General features: G+C 52.1%; 1 protein-coding gene across 3 annotated transcripts in view; it reads left to right on the top strand.

The window, feature by feature from the left end:
- KCNG2 (potassium voltage-gated channel modifier subfamily G member 2) overlaps positions 1-27,097 on the top strand; it is a 72,536-nt gene that overhangs the window by 16,367 nt on the left and 29,072 nt on the right. Inside the window, exons 2-4 of one of the 3 annotated variants that reach the window (XM_057526735.1) lie at positions 8,924-9,016; positions 11,968-12,278; positions 23,786-24,475. In XM_057526735.1, the coding sequence (XP_057382718.1) occupies positions 8,986-9,016; positions 11,968-12,278; positions 23,786-24,475 (1,032 nt within the window). In that variant the 5' untranslated portion in view covers positions 8,924-8,985. Of the gene's footprint in view, positions 1-8,923; positions 9,017-11,967; positions 12,279-23,785; positions 24,476-27,097 lie in introns of those variants that run through there. The other 2 variants (XM_057526738.1, XM_057526737.1) reach the window with 2 other exon arrangements.

The following is a 27,097-nucleotide window of genomic DNA, read 5'->3' as shown; positions in this document are numbered from 1 at the left end:
CCATTTTAACCATTTTTAAGTGTACAGTTCAGTGGCATTAGATGCATTTGAATTCTTGTGTAACCATCCCCATCCTCCGTCTCCAGAACTTTCTCATTTTCCAGTTGACACTCTGTCCCCATGAAGCACTCACTCCCCCTCCCCTGCCCCAGCCCCCGGCCCCATCCTGCTTTCCGTCTCTGAATTTAACTCCTCAAGGGACCTCCTACAATATTTGCCCTTTTGTGACTGGCTTCTTTCACTCAGCACGGTGTTCTCAAGGTTGGTCCACGTTGCAGCGGGATTTCTTTCCTTTTTATAACGTAACATTGTAACATTCCCTGTGTCTATCACCACCTGCTGCTGATGCAGCTGTCTGCTGATGGACACCTGGGTTGCTCCCACCTTTGGCTGTTGTGAATCGCGCTGCTGTGAACGTGGGCACACAAGTATCTGTTCGAGTCCCTGCTTTCAATTCTTCTGGGTAGAGACACAGAACTGGCATTATTGGACCATACAGTGACTCTATTTTTAATTTTTTGAGGGATCCCTGTACTGTTCTCCACAGTGATTGTACCATTTTATATTCCCACCTCCAGTGCCCAAGGGTTCAGATTTCTCCACATCCTCGCCAATACTCTTTTTCTGTTTGTTTTTTCTCTTTATAATAGCCACCCTAATGGATGTGAAGTGGTATCTCATTGTGGTTTTGATTTTCATTTCTCTAATGATTAGTGTTGTTAGAGCATCTTTTCATGTGCTTATTGGCCATTTATATTTTTTTCTTTGGAGAAATATCTATTCAAGTCCTTTGTCCATTTTTAAAATAGGTTTTTTAGGTTGTCATTGAGCTGTAGGAGTTCTCCATATATTCTAGATAGCAGTCCTTTATCAGATATACGGCTTGAAAATATTTTCTCCTTTTCATCTGATCTGTGGGCTGTCTTCCCACTCTGTTGATAGTGTTCTTCGGTGAACAAAACTATTTAACGTTGATGAAATCCAGTTAATCTACTTTTCCTTTTTTTTACTTGTGCTTTTGATGTCATATCCAAGAAATCATTACCAAATCCAATGTCATGAAGCTTCAAAGAAAAGCCCCATTTTCTTCTGAGAGTTTTATGGTTTTAGCTCTTATGTTTAGGTCTTTGATCCATTTTGAGCTAATTTTTTTATATGGTGTAAGGTAAGGATCCAACTTCCTTTTTTTTTTTTTTTTTTTGCTTACAGATATCCAGTTTTCCCAACACCATTTGTTGAAAAGACGGTCTTCCACATTGAATGGTCTTGGCACCATTTAACCATGTATTCGAGGGTTTATTTCAGGGTTCTCGATTCGTTCTTTTGGTCATAAATCCGTCTTTATACCAGTGATGCACTGTTTTGTTTGCTACAGTTTTGTAGTAAGTTTTGAGATCAGGAAGTGTGAGGCCTCCACCTTTGTTCTTTTTCAAGGTTGTTTTGTCTATTTCGGGGCCCTTGAGTTTCCACATGAACTTCAGGATGGACTTTCCTATTTCTGCAAAAAACCTCATTGGGATTTTGACAGGGATTGCACTGAAGCTGCAGATCTCTTTGGGTAGTGTAGGTATCATCATATTAAGTCTTTCAGTCCATGAACATGGGATATATTTCCAATTATTTGTGTCTTCTTTCATTCCCTTTAACAACCTTTTGTAGTTCTCAGGGAACGGGCTTTTACCTCCTTGGTCGGGTGTATCCCTAAGTATCTTGTGCATGGAAGTTTCTTTCATTTACGACGGCCGGGCCTTGACACAGCCCAGCTTGTCCAGCAGGGGCCACACCAGCAGCCTTTTCAGGCACTGTGCCCCCGCCCCCATCCCCGGCCCTCCCCACACACGCCCCCCCCCCCTCCTGGGGCCCTGCTGCCGCGCCTCCCTCCCGCTGCTTCTGCCTGGAGGTCCTCTGGGCTTCCACTGTGGATGGAGGCCCCCTCCACCTCTGGTCCAGCCGTGTCCCCGGTGAACCCTGTCCAGTGAGGTGGGACCATGATTGGGACACATCCTTACTGCTAGTGCCCTTTGCCTCCGAGGAACTGACTTCCCAGAGGAGAAAATGTAACCAACACAGATGTTTCCCAGGAAGGGATCTCCCATCACTGACTGACACCTGGTCCCTCCAGAGCCTCATGGCTGGCACCCCATTGAAGGGAGGCGCACGGGGCCTCCACGTGGCAGGGGGCCCTCATGACTCTGCAGGAGCAGGATGTCAGTTTTTGCTTATTTTGACCCATTTTTATCTATAGCAGCTGTGGATAAAGGAGAAGGGGGGGAAAAGTCTTCCCATTGCTGACAGGAAGCAACATTTCTTCTAAAAATGTTGTTTTCTGAAGCCTGAAGTCACACCGGGGGCTCCCCCCACCAAATCACTTAAGGGCTGCGAAGGCGTCTCCTCAGGGGTCCTAATTACGGAGAATGTGGGTTGCTGTCAGAGCAGCTAAGTCATCACCTCTGGGGACGTGCGATGCTGAACCAGCCCAAACCTGCAGAGCCTCTGCGTCCCCAGACAGAACCTCGTCCTGGAGGCTCCGCAAGGCTGGCGCGGTGCTCTGCGTGCCGCTTTCAGGGTGAGCCGCTCCCAGGTAGCAGAGGTGGGCGTCCAGCAGCCCGAGCTCTGGCCAGGCTGCTGGGATCACCTGTGACTCTCGGGCCAGCCCCTCGGAGCCCAGGGCCCAGCCCAGTGCCTGGCGGTATAGCACCTCAGCGAACGTGTGTCAGACAAGAAACTGAGGCATCTGCAAATACCCAAGAGATGAAAGAAGCAAAGTAAGAAGAGCAGAGAGGTCACAGCCATGGTGGAAGGGGGGTAGGTGAGACGCCCTTGACTCGAGGCCAGCGAGGGGCAGGGGCCACATGGGGAGGCCAGCGGACGAGGCCACATGCCCACAGGGCACTGGCTATGGGAGAAGCCGGCAGAGGGACGCTGGGCAGGACAACGCGGGCAGGACCCCGCGGGCCATGGCCGCCTGGGACAGCTGCTCCGCCAGCACCGCCTGGCTGTCCCGGGCACCTGCCCTGGGGCAGGGCACTCGGCCTCACTGTCCTGGGAACTTCCCTGGTGGCCGATCGGGTACAGCTGGGGCTCAGGTCACAGCCTTGTGAGCAGATGGGGAGGGTTCCTGCATACCCGCCCCAGGTCCCGTCACTCACAGATGTGGGTCCACACCGGGTACCACGCTGAGCACACGGTCTACACTGGCTGGCGACTGCTGTCTGCTCTGGTTGGGCTGCGTCGGGGCCGTGTCACCGGGCAGGGTCACGAGTCAGCTCAGGCCACAGCTGGAGGCTCCCCACCATGTAAAACGTAGAGTTGGCTCTTTAAACGATTTTAAATTGTACTGTTGTGGCATTAACTACACTCACCGTGTTGTGTGACCATCACCACTATTTTCAGAATTTTTTCATCACCCCAAACAGGCCCTGTGCCCATTAAGCAATAATTCCCTATTTCCCTTCTGCAGCCCCTGGTAACTTCTTTTTTAAAAAATTTATTTTTATTTTATTTATTTTTGGTTGTGTTGGGTCTTCATTGCTGCGTGCAGGCTTTCTCTAGTTGCGGCGCGCGGGCTTCTCATTGCGGTGGCTTCTCTTGTTGCGGAGCACGGGCTCTAGGCGCGTGGGCTTCTGTAGTTGTGGCACACAGGCTTAGTTGCTCTGCGGCATGTGGGATCTTCCTGGACCAGGGCTCGAACCCGTGTTCCCTGCGTTGGCAGGCAGATTCTTAACCACTATGCCACCAGGGAAACCCCATCCCCTGTTAACTTCTAATCTACTTTCTGTCTATACAAATTTGCCTCTTCTAGATGTTTCATACAATATTGGTCCTTTTGTGTCTGGCTTATTTCGCTTAGCACAATGATTTCAAGACTCATCCACGTTGTAGCAGGTGTCGGTACTTCATGTCTTTCTGTGGCTGAGAAATATCCCCTTGCGTGGATGGACCACATTGTTTATTTGTTCATCTGTTGAGGGTTGCTCCCAATTTGGCTATTGGGAATAATGCTGCTGCAAACATTGGCTGACATATAACTGTTGGAGTCCCTTCTTCCGATTATTTTGGTATATACTTAGGAGTGGAATTGCTGGGTCATATGGTAATTCTGTGTTTACTTTTTTGAGAAACCATCAAACTGTTTTCCACCGAGGCTGCACCATTTTACATTCCCACCAGCGCTGTGTGGGTGTCCAGTTTCTCCACATTCCAGTCAGTGCTTGCCACTGTCTGTCTGTCTGACTAAAGTCATCCCCACAGAATCTCACCGTGGGTTTGGTTTGCATTTCCCCAGGGACTAAGGATGTGTGGCATCTTTTCATGTGCTTTTTGGCTGTTTGCCTTCTTTGGAGAAATGTCTATTCAAGTGCTTTGCCCATTTTAAAACTGGGGTGTTTCTCTTTTTGTTGTTTAGTTGTAGGAACTCTTTATATATTCTCAATATTAAACCCTGAAGAGGTATGTGATTTGCAGATATTTTCTCCTGTTCTGTGGGTTGTCTTTTCACTCTGCTGATAGAGTCTTTCAATGCACCAAAGTCTAATTTTAATCAAGTCCAATTGATCTATTTTTAGATTTTGTTGTATATGTTTTTTGTGTCATATTTAAGCACTGCCAGATTTAAGATCATGAAGATTTGACCCCATTCTTATTTAATTTTTATAGTTTTAGCTCTTAAACTTAGATCACTGACCCATTTTGAGTGAAGTGTTACATGTGGTGTAAGGTAGGGGTTCAAGTTCATCCTTTTGCACGTGACTGTCCAGTGTTCCCAACACCATTTGTTAACAAGACTGTCCTCTCCACGTTGAGTGGACCCGGCGCCCATGTCTAAATCAACTGACTGTGATTGTGAGGCTTTGTTTTGGGTTCTCAATTATGTCCATGTGCCAGGACCACACTCTCAGTTACTGCAGTTTTGTGGTATGTTCTGAAATTGGAGTGTGAGATCTCCAACTTTGCTCTTCTTTTGTAAGATTGGCTGTTCCGAGTCTCTGGTGTTTCATGTGAATTTTAGGGTGGTTTTTGATTTCTGCAGAAGGCGTTGTTAGGGTTTGATAGGCCACACTAGAAGTGGGCTGAGTGTCCGGAGGTTTTGCCTTTGAGAAAATCCCAGCGCTGCTATCTGGGGAGGGGGTGTGAAGGCTTAAGTGAAACTCATCAAATTCAGACTCAAGGTGCTTTTCATTCCAGTGCCTCAGGGTTTAAACAGAAAAAGTTAGATTTAAAAAAAACTTCTTATTTGAACTATTTTAAGCTTCCAGAAAAGCTGAAAAATTAGCACAGAGTTTTCCTGTATCCCCACCGAGCTTCCCCTCATGTTAAGATCTTCTGCACCAACACAGTGAAACCAGGGAATCAACACCGGTCCTGCACGGTGACCGCGCTGAAGCCCGTTCCGGTGTCGCCCGTTCTCACTTGGGCTCCAGGACCCTCGGATCCCTCCCCCCATCTGGGTTGTGTTTCTCCTTCATCTCCTGAGTCTGCAGGTTCCAGTTTTTCTTTGCCTATCGAGTTGCTGACACTTCAGAAGGGTGTTCTCAGCCTGAGAGCTTACCTACTCCACACAGCCTTTCACGCCCAGCTCTTTTGTCTGTCGCCTGGCAGCCATCAGTGCTGTTTCCCACGGCTTCTCAGGCGGGGTCTTGTCCTCCTCCCACCCCTACTGTGAGGCTCTTGCTGTTTTCTCTCCCACCTGGCTGTTGCTTGTTGGTGGCAAAGGGAGCGTGGAGCGTGTGGCCCTGGGAAATCAGGGGAGGCCTCCGCCCTGTCCCCCCACCTGCCCAGCCGGGGCCCAGGCCCTGTGGTTTCTGCTCATCCTTCCTAAATGTCTCCTGCACAGGCGGGCCCTGTGTGCTTTATGTCTCACCAGACGGCGCGTCTGCAGCTGTGCCTTTGGACACACGTCCCGGAAGGCGTCAGGCCCGGCTGCAGACATCTTCCTCGTTCTCTTTGCCGCTGCTGGTCCCCCACTGCGTGGGCCGCGGTAGTTACTCGGTCACTCTCCTCTGTGTGGGCAGTTAGTCGGGCTGTTTCTGATATTTTGCAGAAACACCGCGGCCGAACTGGAGAGGGAATTTCCGGTGCGTGAGGTCCTCACAGTGAGGCAGTTGCTTCAGACTTGGACTGAAAGCTTATTTCTGCGGGGAGTAGGCAGCACCCCCTCTCCTGAGGTGCGCTGCTCCTTCCGTGAGGGGCTCGGGGTGCACAGGAGGCCACTGCTGTCGGGGCTCCCTGGGGAAGGTGGCAGCACAGCGGTGCCCCGCAGCCTCGCAGGGGCTCACACGGAGGTCCAGTTACGTGCATCACGTTCTGCTGCAGACGGTGTGGGAGTGATTAATTACTTGTTTAATAAAATTGGTTTGAAAAAGGAATTACCAATTAAGAATTGTCCTGACTGGGCTTCCCTGGTGGTGCAGTGGTTGAGAATCTGCCTGCCGATGCAGGGGACGTGGGTTCGAGCCCTGGTCTGGGAGGATCCCACATGCCGCAGAGCAACTGGGCCCGTGAGCCACAACTGCTGAGCCTGCGCGTCTGGAGCCTGTGCCCCACAACAGGGGAGGCTGCGATAGTGAGAGGCCCATGCACCGCAATGAAGAGTGGCCCCCACTTGCCACAACTACAGAAAGCCCTCGCACGAAAAGAAAACCCAACACAGCCAAAAATAAATAAATAAATAAATAAAGTAGCTATTAAAACAAGCAAACAAACAAACAAACAAACAAAGAATTGTCCTGACTAAAAAGTAAAAATTCAATTATCTAGAAACTTTGCTCACTTCCTGCTCAGGGAGCTGAGATCTGATGTTTGGAGCCTGTGAGGAGGCCGCCTGCTCTTACTGGGAACACTGGGGGCCTCTGGTCTTTTATGGGGATGCGGTGGAGGCCTTGGGCCTCCTTCTGGGGGCCAGCCTGGGGACCCTCACTTAAGGCCCCGGAGAGTCCAGGGGCCCCGGAGCTGGAGTTGGAGGGTGTGGGGGCTGGTCTGGGCCAGCCCTGTGCCCTCAAGCTGCAGCCCCTCCTCTCAGGTGCCAGGGATATTGGTCCACACAGGGACACCCCCCCGACCCCCTATGTGATGGGCAGAGGGCGGTAGCGGGGAGCGGCCGTGACCCACGTGAATTTCAAACCATCATCTTTCCATTCACTGCAGTTTCAGTAGCTCCGTCCTGTACAAACAGCTGCTCTGGGCTCGGTGTCCAGGGCCAGGCTGGACTGCAGGCTCAGCCTCTTAGCTCGGGAAGTCCCCCGGGGCCCAGCGAGAGCTCAGGCCCCCACCAGCGGGGCAGGGCCAGGGGGCCCGCTAGCTCAGGACAGCAGCTCTCAAACTTCGCGGTCTATTTTAGACCATTCAAGAGCTTTTATTATGTGGGTTTAGAAATTGATAGGGGTGGGGACAAACCCACTGGGGGCCCTTGACACACTGAGGGTGCATCCCCCGTCCCCGAGAGATACTCAGGATGGATCTGGGAAACGCTGCAGAGACAGAATGCCAGCGTGAACCCCTCCCTCGGGGCCATGTTTCCTCCAAATCACAGGCTGGAGACCAGGAAACCACGCGTAAGGGACGGGGCGACTCCCTCCCCCCGGCTGCTGCCACAGCTCCGAGGCTGGGGGGAAGCCCCTCTCCTCTGGGCTCCAGAAGCAAAAGCACCTATGCCAATAGCTATTTCAGAGAGAAGATGGATGTAACAGACATCTGCATACAGATGTACTGACTATAATCCTCGTACCTGTACACTGAAGCAGACTTAGCAGTTACGCTTGTACTGGCACACAGACGCTTCCTCCAGCCCGTTCGCTCACGGGCACAGGGAGACGCACTGAAATCCACGAGGAGGGCCGTGCTGAGGACCAGAGGCCCTGACCCTGCTGAGGGTGAGGCCCAGGCCGCCTCTGAAATGGCCGTTCGTCCTGTGAATCACGCAGCAAAGCCCAGGGCCTGAGCGAGCCCAGAGGCCTGGCTCACGGGCAGGTGCTACAGTGCACACACGGGTCAGCTGGGCTCCGGGCGGCCGAGAGTGGTGGGCAGGTGGCCTGAGCCCTGGGGACGCCTGGGTTTCTGCCCCAGTGGCTCCTCGACTCGGGGACAGTCACTTACAACGTGCAAGGGCGCAGCTCACAGTCGTCCAGGAGGACGTCGGGCCCGTAGGGGCAGCGGGGCAAGCAGGGGAGCCCCGGGTGGGCCCAGAGAGGGGAGGGTCCCAGAGGGACGCGCTGCTACCCACCGAGTGCTCTGTGGGGGGGGGCAGGTGCGCGCGGTGGGGACTCTGGCCCAGCAGGGAGGGCCAGAAGCGGCTGTGCTGGGGAGTCGTCCTAGCGCTGGGGGCAGGGGTGTCCCTCTGTGAATTGTTCTTCTGCTGATTAGAAAGAGCCCACGGGGGGCTTGGAAGAGGGAGTAATTGGGGAGGCGAGGCGGGATGAGGACGCAGGACACACACTGGCCTCCAGAAAGAATCCTCTCCCTGAAACAGGGAAGACGTGGTCAGGGGCCTTGCGTTTGAGCCTGGAGGTGACAGTTCTTACATTTATGGAGCGATAGCCGGGAGACCGAGAGGAGATAAGAAAGGAACAAGTTCTGAGAAGCTATTATGTTTCCATTTGTCTCGTCAAAGCCCTGCACTCAGAGCATGTGCACACCTTCGAGACGCGAGTGAGAACGTTGATTGGGGAAAAGTACAATAACCATCACGATGTCATTAAGTGGGTAATTGGAATAAACATAAACATTCCCCTGGGACCGTGGGGCCCTGTGACCACGGCAGATTTCAGAGGGTCCTCAGAGCCCCAGACCATGTACTTTACATGGTCTTTATGTACAGACCGTGTACTTTATGAGGCAGTGAACCGTGTTTCCTGGGTTCTGTAAGAAGTCCATGACCAACCAAGGTCCAGACACGGCGCCCTAAAGGAGGGCCGACCTGTCGTTTCAGGGGTTGGAGAAGCACCCGCAGACGGCCTGGGAGACAGCAGCTCTGGAAGAGGGCTCCCTGGGATGAGCCCTGACGCGGGGAAACCAGCCAACGGTAAGAGGGTCCTGCGTGTGGCCCAGACGCCCCCGGGGAGAATGGGCTCATCGAATTAAAACCATCGCCTAAAGAGTCTCAACATGTGGACACCTGAAAACAGCGATTTCCTCAGAGGTTAATGCACAAGAGGGAGGGGAATAGAGCTTTGGGGAAAGAACCAGCAGGATGGACTGGCCACTCGGACGCCTGTCCCCACCGGACAGCTCCCCAGAGCCTGAGGCTGTGCTGGGGAGGAAGGAGAGAGACAGAGACAGAGGGAGAAAGACAGAGACAGAGAGAGAAAGACAGAGACAAAGAGAGAAAGACAGAGGCAGAGACAGAGAGAAAGAGACAGAGACAAAGAGAGAAAGACAGAGACAGAGTCGAAGAGGGAAAGACAGAGACAGAGACAAAGAGAGAAAGACAGAGACAGAGACGAAGACAAAGAGAGATGGCCATGAGGAGCTCTGAGTAGAGAAGAGTGGGGTGGTGGCGAAATGAAGAACTCGGGGCCCCCAGAGAGCCTGTGTCCACTGTCCCCTCCCATCCTTGTCCCCTGGGTGCCCCAGGCTCCAGCCGACCTCATTCTCCTCGGGGCTGCCTCACCCCAGGACACAGAGGTCACAGAGGAAACATCATTTCGTCCCAGGACCCGGACTGAAAGTTGAGCTGGTGGTCGAGGGTGCTAACCCCCGGGTGGAACTGTGTCTACCTGCCCCCAGGTGTCCCCCGCCTGCCCAGGTCTCTCTCTTCTTCAAGCTTTGCTGCTACTCTCCTCCTCCATCTTCCCGCTCTCTTTTGCTTTTTTCCAAGAGGCCAGGCTTTCCATCTTTTCCACCCTTATCTGGTATTTATGGACCTTGAGTCTGGAAGAAGCCTAGGGATCATCTCATCCAATCCCTTGATTCACCGACCGGACCCTGAGACCCTGAGAGATTTTAAGTAACTTTTAAGTAACTGACCCGGGCACCTGGCTTCTGGCTCCGTCCCGGGTTTTCCTGCCTACACGCGGGAACCTCGCTGTGTGCAGCACCTGGCAGGCTTACCAGGCGTTCACACATTTACATGTGTTGTTTGCAAAGAAATACCGTCTTGGCTTGTCCCCTCATCGCAGCACGTGCCGGCCCTGCGAGGGCTGGAGCTGGGACGGTTCCGCCTCACCTGCTCTCTGCCAGCTGGTACCTCCCCCCGTCGGTGGGGCAGCCAGAGGCCCGATTTCCCTTAAAAACTGGCCGGGAAGGATGTTATATAACTTTTCTCAGTGTTTCTCAAGCTTAGAATGAGTTGAGGCTCTCTCACCACGTAACCTAAATCTCTCCTGCTGCAGTTGGATGTGACTGTGACGGTCCTTGGGAATTTCCCTTGTGATTCTAATTGTTTTCCTTTCGACACCCACGGTGTGAGTGATGTTTGCAAAGTGAGAAATTAGTAACGACGAGTTTATAGAACAAAACCCAAATCTGTGGCCACGGTATTTTAAAAGAAACAGACTTTCGCAGAGCTCCCCACGGAAGGGCAGGAGCCATTGGGAGTAGGTCAAAGTGTGCTGTAAAAGTGAATGAATAATGGACAAGTCAATATGTGTGAAAGAGTCATTTGGCCCATGTGGCCAAGACCAGTGTGGTCGGTTCTGAGTGATGGTTCTGACTGAAATAGCACAAAGGCAGATCCACACAAGCAAAGCTGAGTCCTTGACCGGGGCCTCTGTGTCGGAGGGTGTGCGGGCTCTGTCCTAGCGCAGTTGGCAGACGCCAGGAAGGGAAAGGAAGGTGGGGTGACCCACAGCCGACGTAAGCTGCCAGCTCAGAAACGCCTCGAGCAGCAGAAGCAGGGACCCGGCGTCGGGCGTCGGTGGAGGGGGGAGTGGGGACCTTGCAGGGCCGCGAGGCAGCGGGCTTGGCTACATAGCAAGGTTTTTATCTCTAAAAACCTTCATGCTCAGACATAAGATGTAAGACACCCACGTCAGGGAGGGCAGTCTGCTTTACTCTACAGATTAGATGTTAATCTCATTCAAAAACGCCTCGGCGGAAACACCCAGAAAAGTGTTTGACCAAATATCTGGGCACGCCGTGGCCCAGCCTAGCTGACACAGCATAATCGTTATTAATGTTTCCATAAATAAAAGTGGAGGCGTATGTTGTTCTGCATCCTGCTTTGTGAGGAGAAAAGTAATGTCATTAGAATTACGTTTTGTTGGTTTTGGCAGGGGGCTGCTTTTTCCTAGCTCTTTTTTTAAATTTATTTATTTTATTTTATTTTTGGCTGCGTTGGGTCTTCGTTGCTGCACACGGGCTTTCTCTGGTTACGGCGAGTGGGGGCTACTCTTCGTTGTGGTGCGAGGGCTTCTCATTGTGGTGGCTTCTCTTGTTGCGGAGCACGGGCTCTAGGTGTGCGGGCGCAGTAGTTGTGGCTCGCGGGCTCAGTAGTTGTGGCGCACGGGCTTAGTTGCTCCACGGCATGTGGGATCTTCCCGGACCAGGGATCGAACCCGTGTCTGCTGCATTGGCAGGCGGATTCTCAACCACTGCGCCACCAGGGAAGCCCCTTTCCTAGATCTTTTTAAGTGAAAAATTTCAAACATACAAAGAAGTTGAAAGAGTAGCACAGTGAAAACCTAGCCATCTGTGTGGAAGTATATATATATATATGAAATGTGTATATATATATGTGTGTGTGTCCATATATATATGAAATGTAGGAACCATTTGGAAGTAGTTTACAGAAACCAAGACAATTATCCCTGAATAGTTAAGCATGCATCTACTAAAAATAAGGTCATTCTTTTCTGTAACCAAATTCCACTGTAACACCTAAGAAAGTTAACAATAATGAATATATCAGGTCCAAATTCAGATTTTCCCAGTTGTCCCAAAACTGTGTTTTGTAGGGTTTTTGGAGAAAATCTAATCAAGATTTATGCACTTCATTTGGTTATGTCTCTTGATCTCTTTTACCCCACATTCTAGAACATCCCTCCCACCTTTTATTTTCCCTGGTCATTGACTCTGAAGACCCCAGGCCAGTTGTCTCTCCCTCTTCCCGTATCCTCCGGACGCAGGGACTTGGGTCTGGACACCTGCTGGAGCTCGTCCTTGCCCAGGGCAGAGCCGGACGGCTGCTGGAGACTCTGACCGCTGCACCTTCACCACAGCCCAGACCCTTGGCGCCAAGTTCGGCTACGGGATTAGGGGTGAACATGGTTCGCACCTGTCGTGAAGCCCGCCCCCCTCTCGATGACCTGGTAGCCAGCACCGTGCGGATGTCTTGTTTTCCGACGGTGAGTGTTTTTTCTCTTTCTTCCTCTCTTTGTCACTGTGTAGACTGTATGTACCATAGACTCGGGGGCTTTACTCACTCGTGTTTTAAGTCCAGTCACTATGTATTTAGACTTTCAAAGTCTGCCTGACGGAGCCCTTCTGTGCCACCCTCGACCTTTGACACATGCCCTTTCACACTGGAGCTCTGCTTTGCTTTCTGGCACACGGTGTCTGATCTCACGTTGGACCTGGCCTGCTCCCATCAGAAATGAGCCGCTTCTGGTGAGAAACGGTTCTTCATTGGGAAGAAGTGGTCCCAGGTGGTGAAGTGCGATTGCAGTAGAAAGACAAAGCGTTTAGCTGTACGAACCTACAAGCTATGCTGGGCGTGTTCACGTCCACGCTCTGAGCAGATCGGATATTTCTTTCCTATTTATTCAGTAGAACTATCTGAGCTTAATAAACCCTTAGAGGTAAATTAACCCAGTCTAGGCTTATTGATTTCAAATCCCCAAAAGGCAGAGGTTGAACAGAGGGGTTTGAGTGAGAACTTGCACATTACTGCCACCGGGTACCGGTACAAGGTGGGTGGCAGGTGTCACAGGCTGCTGGAACCAAGGCCGGATGTTCCCTCAGAACTGGATGGAATGTAGGTGAAGATTGCTGTTAAAATTCTGAGTCATCCTGGGGAGACCAGAGCCACTTTCAGTGACTACTATTCTAAGAATAATTTTAGAAAAAATATTTGTTTAGATATCAGAGTCAATGGACATCTAAAACATCTGTTTACATATTTATATTTAGACACAGCTTCCAAAAAATTTGTAAGATACTGAGCAGCTAGAACATGAAGACACACTAGATGCTCAATACATATCATTTAATTAAATTTGGTAAAATTTTTAGAGGAAAAATTACATTGGTTTTATTTTATTGTAACTTGTTTCCAGAGCCGGCAGAATTTCTTTAAAATGACTCTATTATAAGTCACAAGATTAGCGAACATTTTATAGCTTGCTTTCAAAATCTTTGGGGGCTTCCACTTCTGGGAAGATGGTGTAGACGTATTTTCCTGCTGAGCACCTAAGTCCCACACCTTATACAAAAATTAAGTCAAATTAAGTCAGACTTAAACGTAAGTCAAATTAAGTCCGACTTAAACGTAAAATGTAAAACTATTAACTTTAGGAAAATAACAGTAGAAAATCTTTGGGATGTTGGATCATGCACATCATTCTTGATACCAAGAGCACAGTGAGGAAAAAAAGAAAAGTAAATTAGACTTTATCAAAAGTAAAAACTTTTGCTCCACTGGCTATTTAACCCAGAGAGGGGAAAAAACCTTTATGGAAATGTTTATAGCAGCTTTGCTCATAACAGCCAAATCCTAGAAGTAACCCAGCTGTCCTTCAGGCCGTGGGTGGTTAAAGAGCTGTGAGCATCTACACCAGGAGAGCTCGTGGAGTGAACTGTTGGTACAGCAACAACCCGGTCAATCTTCAGAGAATTATGCTGAGTGAAACGAGACAGTCCTCAAAGGTTACATAACAGTGTGGGTCCTTTTATACACCATTCTCGGGGTGACAGGAGTACAGGGACAGAGAACAGACCAGCGGTGGCCGGGTTAGGTTTGGGGGTGGGGCTGGGAGGGCTGGAGGGGGGTTGGGGGGCCCTGGTGTTGATGGACGCTCTGCGTCTGGACTGTGTCAGTGTCTGCACCCTGCGGTTTTGCGAGATGCTACCACTGGGCAAATTGGGTAAAAGGATCTCTACAAGCTCAAAATTGAAAGTTTAATTTAAAAAAAATCTTCGGGGCCATTATATGCAGCTCTGCGGTATATATATACATCATGCTTTGTGAATAAGAGTTATTAGTTACCAAATGTCTATGTGTCTTACAGATTTGGAGATTATATGTGGTTCTCATAAATCATAAGTGAAAAATAATCATCAATCTTTCTGTGAACAACATGGCTAAAAATTAGATCGATCTAATCAGCAAGTTTTGAGTTCTGTTCATATATACACTTTAGAAGCCTTTTGTAATTTGTGTAACTTTGACGTATAGAAAATAAATGCATTTCAAAACAAAATAGTTGAACACACTGGAGTTTAACAATTGCAAAGAAGTTATAGGAATGATCCTAATAGTACTTATTTTTAAGGCTGAACTTTCCTAAGAATCATGTTTTATTTAAAATTAGTTCTTTGCCTTTGGATCTTTGTTTTTAACCCATAGATGATTTTTATCTTAATTCATCTGATGTTTGCCTTGGTAGGACAATAAGAATTGAAAAACAAAAAATGCAGTGGCTCACCAGATATTAACCTGTGCTCTCTTTATCGTCAGGAAGTTAGATGCATTTTTATTTTAAACTAGCTCAGCCGCAGTCATCTGCTAGTTGGTTGGTTGGAGAAAAGCGTTTCTTATTTAGATCACTTTTTCCATACTGTCACATGGCCTGTTTTATGTGTTCGTTCTCGTGAACCTGTGTCAGCTCAGAGGTTAAGCGTTTCAGCGGTAAAGCAAAGCAGGTACCTGGAAGGAGAGACCAGCCGAGAGGCTGGAATGGTCTTTGTGGAAGGGCCGGGTCACGGCCCCCTTTTCCTGCAAACCACCGGGCGGCTGACGGTGAGAAGAGGTGAGGGAGGAGGTGGCGTGTGAACTGAACTTGTGAAGATTCCGAACCAGAACTGAGGCAGGGAACAGTTTAGCAAAGCCTTTAATCACTGGATTAACTATCTGGCAACATTTACGGTGTGAAATAATGTTTTAGATCCTAAAGCCACTGGCTTTTAAGCTGAGATGAAACGCCCACTTTTGGATGCATCTGAGGGCCTCCTGTGCCCTCGGGGTGCCTGGTCCCCCCTCCCCACCCCCACGCCCCACCCCCTATCCCCTCCCCACCCTATGCCCCACCCCCACGCCCCACTCCCACACCCCACCCCCACCCCACCCCCCACGTCCCACCCACCACCCCCACGCCCCACCCCCACCCCACCCCCCACGTCCCACCCACCATCCCCACACCCCACTCCCACACCCCACCCCCTACCCCACCCACCACCCCCACGCCCCACCCCCCTACTCCACCCCCACGTCCCCCCCACCACCCCCACGCCCCACTCCCACACCCCACCCCCTACCCCACCCACCACCCCCACGCCCCACCCCCACCCCACCCCCACGTCCCACCCCCTACCCCCACGCCCCACCCCCTACCCCACCCCACCCACCACCCCCACGCCCCACCCCCCTACCCCACCCCCACGCCCCACTCCCACACCCCACCCCCTACCCCACCCACCACCCCCACGCCCCACCCCTACCCCACCCCCACGTCCCACCCACCTCCCCCACGCCCCACCCCCCTACCCCACCCCCACTTCCCACCCACCACCCCCACGCCCCACCCCCCTACCCCACCCCCACGCCCCACCCCCTACCCCACCGGGGAGCATGAAGGCTCGAGCATCTGTGGCCTGTGCTGGGCAGGCAGGCAGAGGGAGTCCAGCAGAGACAGGTGCTGACAGCTGGGAGTCCACCAGCGGGTGCACAGGCCGGGGACGTGGGGGCCACAGGGGGGTGCAGGGTGCCCAACAGCACGGATCCCTCGTCCCAGGTTCAGCCAGGGGTCTCATTTTAAAGGTCACCTTCTCCAAGTAGGAAGCTGTCTGTTTTGTACAAGGAAAGAAATCTCTCCTGGAGAATACTTCGCTTGGTGACACCCAAAACTTTATCTATGCTAAAGAGGTTTTAGTCTGTTCCAGTTCATGTATTTAAGCCTAAATTGGTAAATTCAGCTACAGAATAAATATTTCCTCCGCTGTGGGTTGACCTTCTGGTATTTGAGAACCCCTTCCTAATCATGTGTGGTTTTCCCCCTTGTCATTTTCATTCCCACACACCCCTCTGCTGTGCTCCCTTGCAGGCCCCCCAGGAGACACATCCCTAAGCGGCCCCCCTCCTGCCCGCAGCTCCAGGGACCCAGGGACGGAATGCGGGGGTGCCGGCCGGGGCAGGACCCGCTGGGCGCGCAGCGTGCTGGGCAGACGCCTCCCTCTCCTCTGGCCACGGCTGCCTGGGAGGCAGCGGACCAGGCCCCTGGCCCTTTCTGCGGTGACCGCTGAGTGTGTCCAGCCCCAGTTACAGTGTCACGGGGCTTTGCGCTGAGGGAGCGGGAGGGAGGCTGTGCCGGACACGGTGGCGTCTTTCCCCAGAGAAGCTACGAAGCCAAGTCCCACAGCACACATTCCTTTAGAGGACTAAAGCCCCCAGGTCTCCCTGTAAAGTGTCAGGCGTGGAATCTCCTCATCCTGTTGGTCACTGAGCCTTTGCAGCTGGATGTCTTCCATCTTCACCACATTTTCGTCACTTGGTTTATTTTCACCTCTTCTTCTGGGATTCCTAGTAAACAGAATTGATCATTTTCCTTTCTCCTTTGCTTGCTTTATGTGTCCTTCTCTGTGATGTCTGTCTTCCATTGACCCCTTTTGGAGGGTTCCTGGGAGAGAATGCCTCCACCTGACCCAACCTGACCTCAAGCTGACCCAACCTGACCTCAACCTGACCTCAACCTAACCCAACCTGACCTCAAGCTGACCTAACCTGACCCAAGCTGACCTCAACCTGACCTCAAGCTGACCTAACCTGACCCGACCTGACCTAACCTGATCTCAGCCTGACCCAACCTGACCTCAGCCTGACCCAACCTGACCTCAACCTGACCCAACTTGACCTTAACCTGACCCAACTTGATCTCAACCTGACCCAGCCTGACCCAACCTGACCTCAGCCTGACCCAACTTGACCTCAGCCTGACCCAACTTGACCTCAGCCTGACCTCACCCTAACCCCAACCTGACCTCACCCTGACCCTAACCTGACAGACTCTACTTTCAGTCTCATCTGTTCGCCTCTGGAAACTGTCTTTCTTATTCAGCTCCTCCTGGACTTTGTGATAATGTCTTTCTTCCTCTGGGGTTTTAATTCCTTCTTTGATGTCTGTAAAGATTTTTGATAATCCTATCATCTCAGGTTCCCCGGAGCCTGATCCTGTTATTCCCGTGTCTGCTGGTGTTTGCTCGGCTGGGATTGGGCCCTGTGTACTTTATAATTTCGGTTTGTGAATTCATCTCAGTTGAGGCTTCATCAGCGGGAAGCTGAGGCTTGAGTGGCGAGTGGTCCCTCTAGACCAGGGGCGCTGATGGCATTGGGCTGGGTCTGCCCTTGTTCTGGGGTGTCCTGCACGTGTGCTGTAGGGTTTCACGGCACCCCTGGCTCCTTCCCACCAATGCCAGTCACACCCAGTCACGACAACCAAAAATGTCCCGGGCCTTGCCAGGTGTCCCGGGGGCAGAGTCACCCCAGTTGATTATGTGTGTCTCCAGGATATTGCCAACCTGGGACCACCTTTCACGGGAGATAATTTCTTAGCTTTGAGTTTCAGAGACAAAAACTTTCAACCTCAAATCCATTGTGCAGGTAGGCTTTTCGACACATATTCTTGTAGAGCCGGGCAGAGAAATCTTGTAATCCTCCTATCCCATAGGCAGATTTTTTCTAGTTTACCCTTTCACTAGGGTGTAGGGACAAACATCGGTGCTTCCTGTAGGATTAGTTCAAACCCTCCACCTCCTGTCATGATGGTTTACCAGTTTACTATCTATCAGAAATGAACACGTCCGAGAGACCCCACATCCTTGGCAATAAAGTGTGTCATCAAACCTTCCCACCTTACAATGTGGTAATTTGAGATGTTTATTTTTGCTATTAGAAATGAACTGGAGGGACTTCCCTGGTGGTCCAGGGGTTAAGAATCCACCTTCCAATGCAGGGGACGCGGGTTCGATCCCTGGTCGGGGAACTAAGATCCCACATGCCGTGGAGCAACTAAGCCCACGTGCCGCAACTACTGAGCCTGCACTCCTCAACTAGAGAGAGAGAAAACCCGTGCGCCACAACTAGAGAGAGGGAAAACCTGTGCACCACAACTAGAGAGCCCGTGCACCACAACAAAGCCCTCTTGCCACAACAAAAGATCCTGCGTGCCGCAACTAACACCCGAGGCAGCCAAATAAATTAATAAATTTAAAAAAAAAAGAAATGAACTGGATCATCTTTTCATATATTTAAAGTCTGTGTTTTCCCTTTACTGTAAACTCTGTGACAATTTGCCCATTTTTTCTATTGAGTTGTCAGTCTTTTTCTTAAAATCCAGGGCACCTGAATGCCTCTTACGCCCCAGACAGCAGATAGGGACGCACTTCAGGGCTCTCAGCAGTGACTGTCAGTCTCTTAAGAGAGAACCTGACTTAAAAACACTTAGTAACATATGTTATGTTTATATTTGTAAATGTATATTCCGGGGAAGAAAACCCTTTGCAGGAAAGTTGTAGGATCTGGCTGATTACCCAGTTATTTTAATGACCAGGCATCCCTACCTACAAAGAATTCGGAGCACACATTTGATGTGACAACAAAAGGCGCTGATTAGCCTGTGCTACAGCTTCGTCACGTGGCTCCCCGGGGATAGGAAGACGTGGAGGGCCCCAGCCTAGCGCAGGCAACGTGGGCTTCCCCGCTCCACACTTGTCTCTGCCCCTCACGGTACTCCAGGCGGAAGCTGCCGTCAGCTCTGGTTCTGACAGTTTTGGGGAAAAGGATGTGAGGTCACGGGGCACTTTCCCTCGGGCACAGCTTGGCCTCAGCCCAGAAACTCGTGAGCCTGCCCTGGAGGCTCCCTCCTTCCCGGTGGCCTCGCACGGCTCCAGAGAGTGGGGCGCCCCCCGTGAGGACCCCCGCCTGCCTCCTGGGCAGATGCTGAGTCCCCCTCCGAGCTGCCTGGGAAGGAGGTCGGCCGTGAGCCGCTCGCATCCTTGATGTGGAACTCCGAGCCGCTGTCCCCGGGTCCTCGATGAGAAGCAGCAGCTTGGGTGATCTCTGCAACAAGTTTCCGCCACCTAAACAACTGACTGCGTTTGAGGAAAGTAGGATCTTCCTCCTCAGCATGACCTCCTCAGATTTCCCCAACCTCCTGCCCGGCCAGCGAGCCTGCAAAGCCCTCGGGGCAGCCTCTCCTGTGCGCAGAGCCAGCCTCGCGGTGTTGGAAGCACCGGTCGTCCTCATGCCCTGACTCCCCCCGCTCCCCCCGCCATGAGCTCCAGCATCGCGTGTCCAGCACCAGCAGATGTTACCGACATTTGCTGCATGAAACGCCGACCCCGAGGCATCAGCAACCCAGCTGAGCCCTGAGCGCCTTCGCCCTCGAATCCTGCAGTGACTGGGCAGGCACGCTGGCTCTCTCCCCGCGACCCCTTCTATTTGGTTTTCTCCCCCTCCCAAATCTCAGGGTCAGTGGGCATCCGGGCTGCATGCTGAACACCCCTTGGGCGCCCCCCGCTTTACGCTTCGTGAGTCGCCCTGGTGGTAGGTTTGCCCGGCAGTGGTTGGACCATCAAATCCTTAACAACAGTGAAAGGTCTTGATTTTGGCAGTTGAAGCAGTGGTTCTCGGGCTTTAGTGCACTACACCTGCTCATTGACATGCACGGAACCGGATGTCAATTTTTTTTTTTTTTTTTTTTTTCAATTTTTTTTTAATTGAAATGATAATGTCCATTTTAATGTGTACAATTCAGTGTTTTTAGTATTTTAACCCTCACCACTACCTAATGCCAGAGCAGCCTCATGACCACAAAAAGAAACCCTGTAACCATTAATCGGTCACTCCCCCACCCCCCAGCCCGCAGCCCCTGGCAACCACTAACCTACCTTCTGTCTCTGCAGATTTGCCTGCTCTGGACATTTCCTTTCTGTCCGGCCTCTTCCACTTACACCATGTTTCCAACGTCCATCCGTGCTGTGTCCTGTGTCAGCACTTCACTCCTTTTTGTGGTTGATTGTGTCCCAGTATGTAGATGGCGCATATTTGCTTATCCATTGGTCAGCTGATGGGCAGTTGGGTTGTTCCCACATTTTGGCTATTGTAAATAATGCTGCTGTGAATATTCACGTACACGTTTTTGCGTGAACCTAGGCTTTCATTTCTCTTGGAGTAACATTGCTGGATCCCATGGTAAGTCTATGTTTAACTTTTTGAGGAACTGCCCAACTGTTCTCCACAGCAGCTGCACTATTTCACATTCCCACCAGCAGCGCACGGGGGTCCTGACTTCTCCACGCCCTCGCCGACACTCCTTTTTCCATTTGTTTGGTCGCAACCAAGCTAATGGACGTAAAGTGGTACCAAGTCGTTTTGATTAGCATTTTCCTGATGACCGATCACACTGAGCATCTTTTCAAGTGTCTATTAGCCATTTTTGTATCTTTTTTGGAGAAGTCCTTCAAATCCTTTGCCCACGTTTTAATTGGGTTGTTTGTCTTTTTGTTTTTGAGTTGTAGGAGCTCTTTATATATTCTGGACACTAGACCCTTATCAGATATATGATTTGTAAATTTTTTCTCATCCCATGAGCTATCATTTCATTCTCTTGATAATGTCCTTTAATGCACAAAAGAGTTTAAGTATGACAAAGTCCAGTTTATTTATTTTGTTTTTGTTGCTTATGCTTCTGTTGTATTTCAGAAACCATTGCCTACTCCAAGGCCATGAAGATTTACTCCTGTGTTCTTCTAATCAGATTCTTCCCCTCCCCAGGGTTTGTTGTAATTGCTGTTGTTTGTTTGAGTGACTTTTCTGGACGAATTAGGCAAAGTGTGAATGTTTTTGTCTTGTGTGGCCACTGATATCTCTGTCCCATTAGCTTAATGGTCAGCAAGTGACTGGACAGAGATTCTCAAATGCCTGGAACAAAAACAAAAACAAACCAGTCTTTGCAGATGGGCTCTGTGTGTCAGGGCACCCTCAACACCCAGCAGGCCTGTCCCTCGCCTCCCCCTTCACCTCCTGCTTGCGCAGAGCTGCAGGTCAGCTGGGGTCGGGGCGGGGGGAGAGTGTAGGGCCTTCTCAGGTCTTTCCTGAGCATGCACATGGCCCCAGGCACGTGAGCAGCATTCTAGATTTCGAGCAGTTTGTTGGAGCATTTCCAAAGCATCTCATTCCCCAGCCTCTTCTCCCAAGCTTTCTGCTTAGTCTATTTTTTGCCCCAACAATAATGTTCATCCATTGCCTCAGCAAACATTTTCGTGTAAGTGATTTCCACAAACTGCCCGGGTGGCCACTTTAGCCCTGAGAGAGTCCCGAGTTAGGGGAGGTACAGGCAAGCCTTCTGACGGGTCTTTTGGGGGAACCACCAGAAGGGTCCAAATAGTTATGGTTCATCCTGAGTCGGGTCCACTCCTCTTCCAGTAGCAGTCGTGGTACCAGGAACGCAGGCTGTCACCTTCAAGGCAAACGCTGAGCTGGGAAGCAGGTTAAAATGCTAAGAGCTCACTGTAGTTACCAAGATTCAGCTGTTTTTACTCAAGTGTCCCCCTGGCTGCTGCTACCCTTCGGTTAGTGTCCAGAGTTCCAAAAAAAGTTGATTCTGATGGTTTTTACCGGTTTTCTCATTGCTTTAATGGGGGGATATTTGGGGGTCCTTACTATGCAGTTTTCTAGTCACTCAGAATTTTAAGTGTAGAGCCAGGAATATACTTTTTTTTTTTTTGCAAGTTCCCTTGATAATTTTGGTGCTGTTGGCCCTCAGTCTACACCTTGAGAACAAAACTGGAACCGTGCCCCTCCCCTCCAGATTACTGCCTAGCCGATGTCTAAGATATACTCCCTGGTAAATGGGGCCTTTGGAGTTTACGTCCCCGGATTGGTATTTGCCTGTTTTCTCTGCTGTGTCACTGTTGCCACAGTGCAGAGAAGTGCCTGGTACCAAAGCGCTGACCCCACTGTGTTAACGAGTCAAGGGGGGCCAGCCTGAGCGGGATTTGGAGGAGGAACAGAACCGCCCTCCAGCGGTGTGGAAAGGAGCCCACAGGAGCCTCTGCAAAGGACAGAGTCATCAGCGTTACCTGTGGACCCTTTCTGATGTGGTCCCTGAGTCGGGGACCCTGTTTCCAAACAGATACATAGACGTTAAGGGGGGACCCAGCACCAGGCAGAGGAAGGAATGTCAGATGCAATCGTGGGTAAACACGCCACAAAACTTTAAATGTCCACATTCAGGACGAAAATGATTTTGTCTCAGTAACATATTTTGTGACACGTCCTTTTAACAAGTGCTGAGTAAACCAACACATTTAGGAATTTTGGTTGCTGGTCTATGCACAAGCTATGATGAGATACTCATTAAGAAGAAGAATATGATTTCTTTTGTGAGTTTCTTGAACCCTGGTCAAAGAGTAAAACAAGTAATCATTCATATAAGAAACTCACCTGGAATCTTACCTTTGCCCAAGCATTCTTAAGAAGGCATCTGACAACGAATGCCAAAGTGCACATGCCCACCAACTAGTGTGGGTGACCCATGTTCAAAATATTTTAAAGGGGATCCGGGCTAGCAATTCCCACACTACAAAGATATTTCCCTCCCTTATATGTTTGGAGCTGTGAGCTTCATTAAGCTTTGGGGCCACAGATCCCTTTGAGAATCTGAGGATCCTCTATTAGAAAAATGTGTACACACACAAGTTTGCATCTAATTTTAGAAGGCTCATAGATCCCTGAAGAATTCCCATGGACAACAAATAAAGAACCTCTGGTTTAGAGAATCAAGGCAACCGAAGCATCGTGAGTTTGTCTACATCAGTGCCTCCCAAACCCAGCTGTGCAGCAGAATTATCTGGAAGCTTTCAGAAAGCAAAACAAACCCGTTTTTATTAGGGACGTTTGTAAATGTACGTAAAAGCAGAGAGAAAATATAATGGCCCCAGTGTTCTCATTACCGGGCTCCAGCAGCAGGTGAAGTGTTTTGTCTGCACACCACTTGAGAAAGATTTGCTTAATGAAGATCCAGACCTCATTTCACGTGAATACCTCACTGCGGGCCTCTAAGGGGCCGAAACCCCCTGTTTTTCACGAGTGCAGTACTAGTCTCATGCCTTTAAAAAGGCTTTAAAATCATAGATAGTGCTGGGATTTTCTTATTTACTCTTAGATGTCTTTTTATAGTTGGTTCCCTCTAATCCGAATCCAAACATCGTCCACAGGCTGTTCTGGCAGTTTGGCTGACGCTTCTTAAGGATCAATACATCCGTAGCAGCCCCCTCCCCTGGCCCCCAGTTGTTAACCAGCCGGAAACCCCCCAGGTCTGGCCTTGCCATCATCTCCTGAGGCAGCATCTCCAGGGCGGCCCGCCCTCCTCCCTCGTGCTGCCCCACGTTGGCCGTGTCCCCAGTCTCCAGGCAAGAAATTAAGGCGGGTCCCTCGTAAGCGGGGCCTGCTGGAAAGCTGAGGGGCGGGCTCTTGGGACCACCTGCAGGCGTCAGGGATGCAGGAGAGAGGAACCGAGCGGCCGGGCCGACGGAGCCCTTGGTTTGGTTCGCTCCCCAAGCCCCAAGGTCGTGCGTGGGCGGGGGTGTCCGTGAGCTGCCGGCCGGTCTGCGGCCTAACGCGCGCTCCTTTCCTTCGCAGGCCCAGCCTCCGGACCCCGGGGCGGCGCACGGGGCCATGGCCCTGCTCCCCGGGCCCGCGGAGCCCCCGGGCCCCGAGCCCCCGGTTGGCGGCGGCGGCGGGGCCCGCGCCCGGCACGTCATCATCAACGTGGGCGGCTGCAGGGTGCGCCTGGCCTGGGCCGCGCTGGCCCGCTGTCCCCTGGCGCGCCTCGAGCGCCTCCGCGCCTGCCGCGGCCACGACGAGCTGCTGCGCGTGTGCGACGACTACGACGTGAGCCGCGACGAGTTCTTCTTCGACCGCAGCCCGTGCGCCTTCCGCGCCATCGTGGCGCTGCTGCGCGCCGGGAAGCTGCGGCTGCTGCGCGGCGCGTGCGCCCTGGCCTTCCGCGACGAGCTGGCCTACTGGGGCATCGACGAGGCGCGCCTGGAGCGCTGCTGCCTGCGCCGCCTGCGCCGCCGCGAGGAGGAGGCCGCCGAGGCGCGCGCGGGCCCGGCGGAGCGCGGGGGCCCCGGCAGCCCGGCCTGCGCCCCTGGGCCCGGCGGCGGGCGGCTGGCGCGCGGCCGGCGGCGCCTGCGCGACGTGCTGGACGACCCGCGCTCGGGCCCGGCCGGCAAGCTCTTCGCCTGCGTGTCCGTGGCCTTCGTGGCCGTCACGGCGGTCGGCCTCTGCCTCAGCACCATGCCCGACATCCGCGCCGAGGAGGAGAGGGTGAGCGCGGGGCCGGGGAGGCTGGGACGGAACCGGGGTGGGGGGGAGGGGCGGCGGCAGCTGGGCCGTGGGGCGCCCGCTGGGTGGTGGTCTTAGGCACCGCGACCCCGTTGGTCGCTGAAACTGCAGGCCCTGGGCCCCCCTGCACCCGCCCAGGGCAGGTTCGCCGGGAGTGAGCCCCTGGCGCGGCTGCCCCGTCAGGCCGCCCACTGCGCTGCCAGCAGAGGCTCCAAATTCCAGCCAATTTCGAGAACTCGGCAAGGCTGCCGGGCCAGCGGGCCTTCTCACGGAACCTCTCTGACGGCCAGGCCTTGAGGCTTGGGCAACTTGGAGTTAAAACGCCCGGTCTAGAGAGTGCTGTGCTCTGAACCCAAGTCCCGTCGTCCTGGACCACAGGGGCAGGACCTCTGAGTCCTTCCAGGCGCCCAGCTCTGGCGCACCCGGGGCCGGCTTTGTGGAGGTGCCGGGGCTCGCTTCTGAGCGGACGGCAGACTGCCTGCCCCCTCTGTTGTCCCGTGAGGCTGCGGGCAGAAGTGTCATCCTGGGGTCAGGATGTCCCCCGATGCGCACACTGCGGAATGTCTCGGAAACACTCGGGGAAGGCCCGAGTGGGTGTCGTCCGGGTCGGGCTTAGGCGAGAGGAGGTGCTGCAGTATTTGAAGCGTGTGGCTGCGTGTTGCCCTCAAAGCGTTGCCTGTGTTTTCTCACGGGGTGGCGGGGGCGTCCTGCCTTAACCTCCCCAGCTCCGGCTTCCAGGGCTGGCGGAGGCTCGGACTTGAACCCCCGGCCCCAGGCAGAGCTCATGTCAGCCTCTCAGTGAGAGCCCCTCCGCAGTCCGGGGTAGTGCCCGATGCTCGCCCGCTGCCGTCAGCTCGTTATTCAGAGACACAGAGCTCGGTTCTCCTGGAACATCAGGTGTGAGCGGTCTTGACCAAGAGCCTGGTGATCCTGACTGCAGATTAAACTTAAATGTAAATTTTAGGAAATTGGTTTGGCTTCCTTCGTTGTTTGGGTGTCTGATTCCTGAGCTGTCATTTCCAGTTGTCTTAACTAGGCTCCAGTTGGGAATTCTGCTTGTAAAGACACTCGACATGTTTGGACTTTCTCAGTAGCAGTAACTCCATACAATCCGAGGAAGGAAATCATTTACACAGGAATCAGGGAACTGAAGTTAGGGCTGCGTCAACTAATGACAGCATCACCAGAGGTCGAGCTGAGAATCCTCTAGGCGTCATCTGGTCCCCACGTCACCCACCATTCACATCCGTCACCCACCTCTTCCCCATTTCCAGAAACACCGCCTCACACCACCCAGATGCTGTCTCACCACATCAGTCATCAGATTAGGAAGTAAGGATCCCAGTGTTGGTGAGCACGTGGTGGGTGTGTCCATGTGCTTGTGAGGGGCGCTTACGAAGCCCCTGGCCCGCTGCACACGGTAGGTGCCAAATAATAGTAGGTGTTGTCACTGCCACAGGAAGAAAAAGTTTTATGTTTTATTAGCTGTGTGTGTGGTAAAAAAAAAAAAAACGTAAAATTCACCGTCTTAGCTGTTTTTATGTGCAGTTCAGTGGCGTTAAGTACGTTCACAATGGTGTGCAACCATCACCACTCCTCCGTCCCTAGAAATCTTTCATCTTCCCAAACTGAAACTTTGTCCCCATTAAACACTAACTCCCCGGCCCCTGGGACCCAGCCTGTACCTTCTGCCTCTGTGAATTCAGCTGCTTCAGGGACCCATTGAAGTGGAATCATACAGGCATCATCTTTCTGTGACTGTTTCACTGAGCACAGTATCCTCCGGGTTCATCCGTGATGCAGCAGGTGTCAGACCCCTTCGTGCTCAGGGGCTGAGTAACACTCCCTTGTATGTGTCGCCTCACTTTGTTCATCCATCATCCGTCCGTGGACACTTGGGTTGCTTCCTCCTTCTGCTGTTGGGAGTAACGCTGCTGTGGACACGGCACAGACGTCTGGCGAGTCCCTGCCCTCGCTTCTTTGGGGTTTATCCCGGGGGCGCGCTAGCTGGCTTCTGCGGTGATTCTGTGTTTACTTTTGCGGGGAGCCTCCCTGCTGTCGCCTGCAGCTGCACCCTTGACGCCCTGACCGCAGAAGTTTCCAGGCACGAGGCGTCAGGGATGGAGGGCAGAGAAGGGAATAACTTGGAATCGTTCATTATTTTCTTGTTTGTTGGGGTTTTTCCAGTAGAAATTTTTATTTTATTTTATTTACTTATTTCTTGGCTGTATTGGGTCTTTGTTGCTGCACACGGGCTTTCTGTAGTTGCCGCGAGCAGGGGCTACTCCTCGTTGTGGTGCGTGGGCTTCTCATTGCGGTGGCTTCTCTTGTAGCAGAGCACGGGCTCTAGAGCACAGGCTCAGTAGTTGTGGCTTGCGGGCTCTAGAGCGCAGGCTCAGTAGTTGTGGCGCACAGGCTTAGTTGCTCCGCGGCATGTGGGATCTTCCCGGACCAGGGATTGAACCCGTGTCCCCTGCATTGGCAGGCGGATTCTTAACCAGTACGCCACCAGGGAAGCCCTCCAGTAGAATTTAGCTTGAAAGTCACAAGGCTGAAGTATTATCTCTGTGTGATCTCTGATTTTAATTAAGTGGCTGCATAATT

This window comes from Balaenoptera acutorostrata, chromosome 13, assembly GCF_949987535.1.
Source record: "Balaenoptera acutorostrata chromosome 13, mBalAcu1.1, whole genome shotgun sequence".
Taxonomy (NCBI): domain Eukaryota; kingdom Metazoa; phylum Chordata; class Mammalia; order Artiodactyla; family Balaenopteridae; genus Balaenoptera; species Balaenoptera acutorostrata.
The sequence above is the reverse complement of the archived record's forward strand: the minus strand, read 5'-3'. Positions and strand labels throughout refer to the sequence as shown.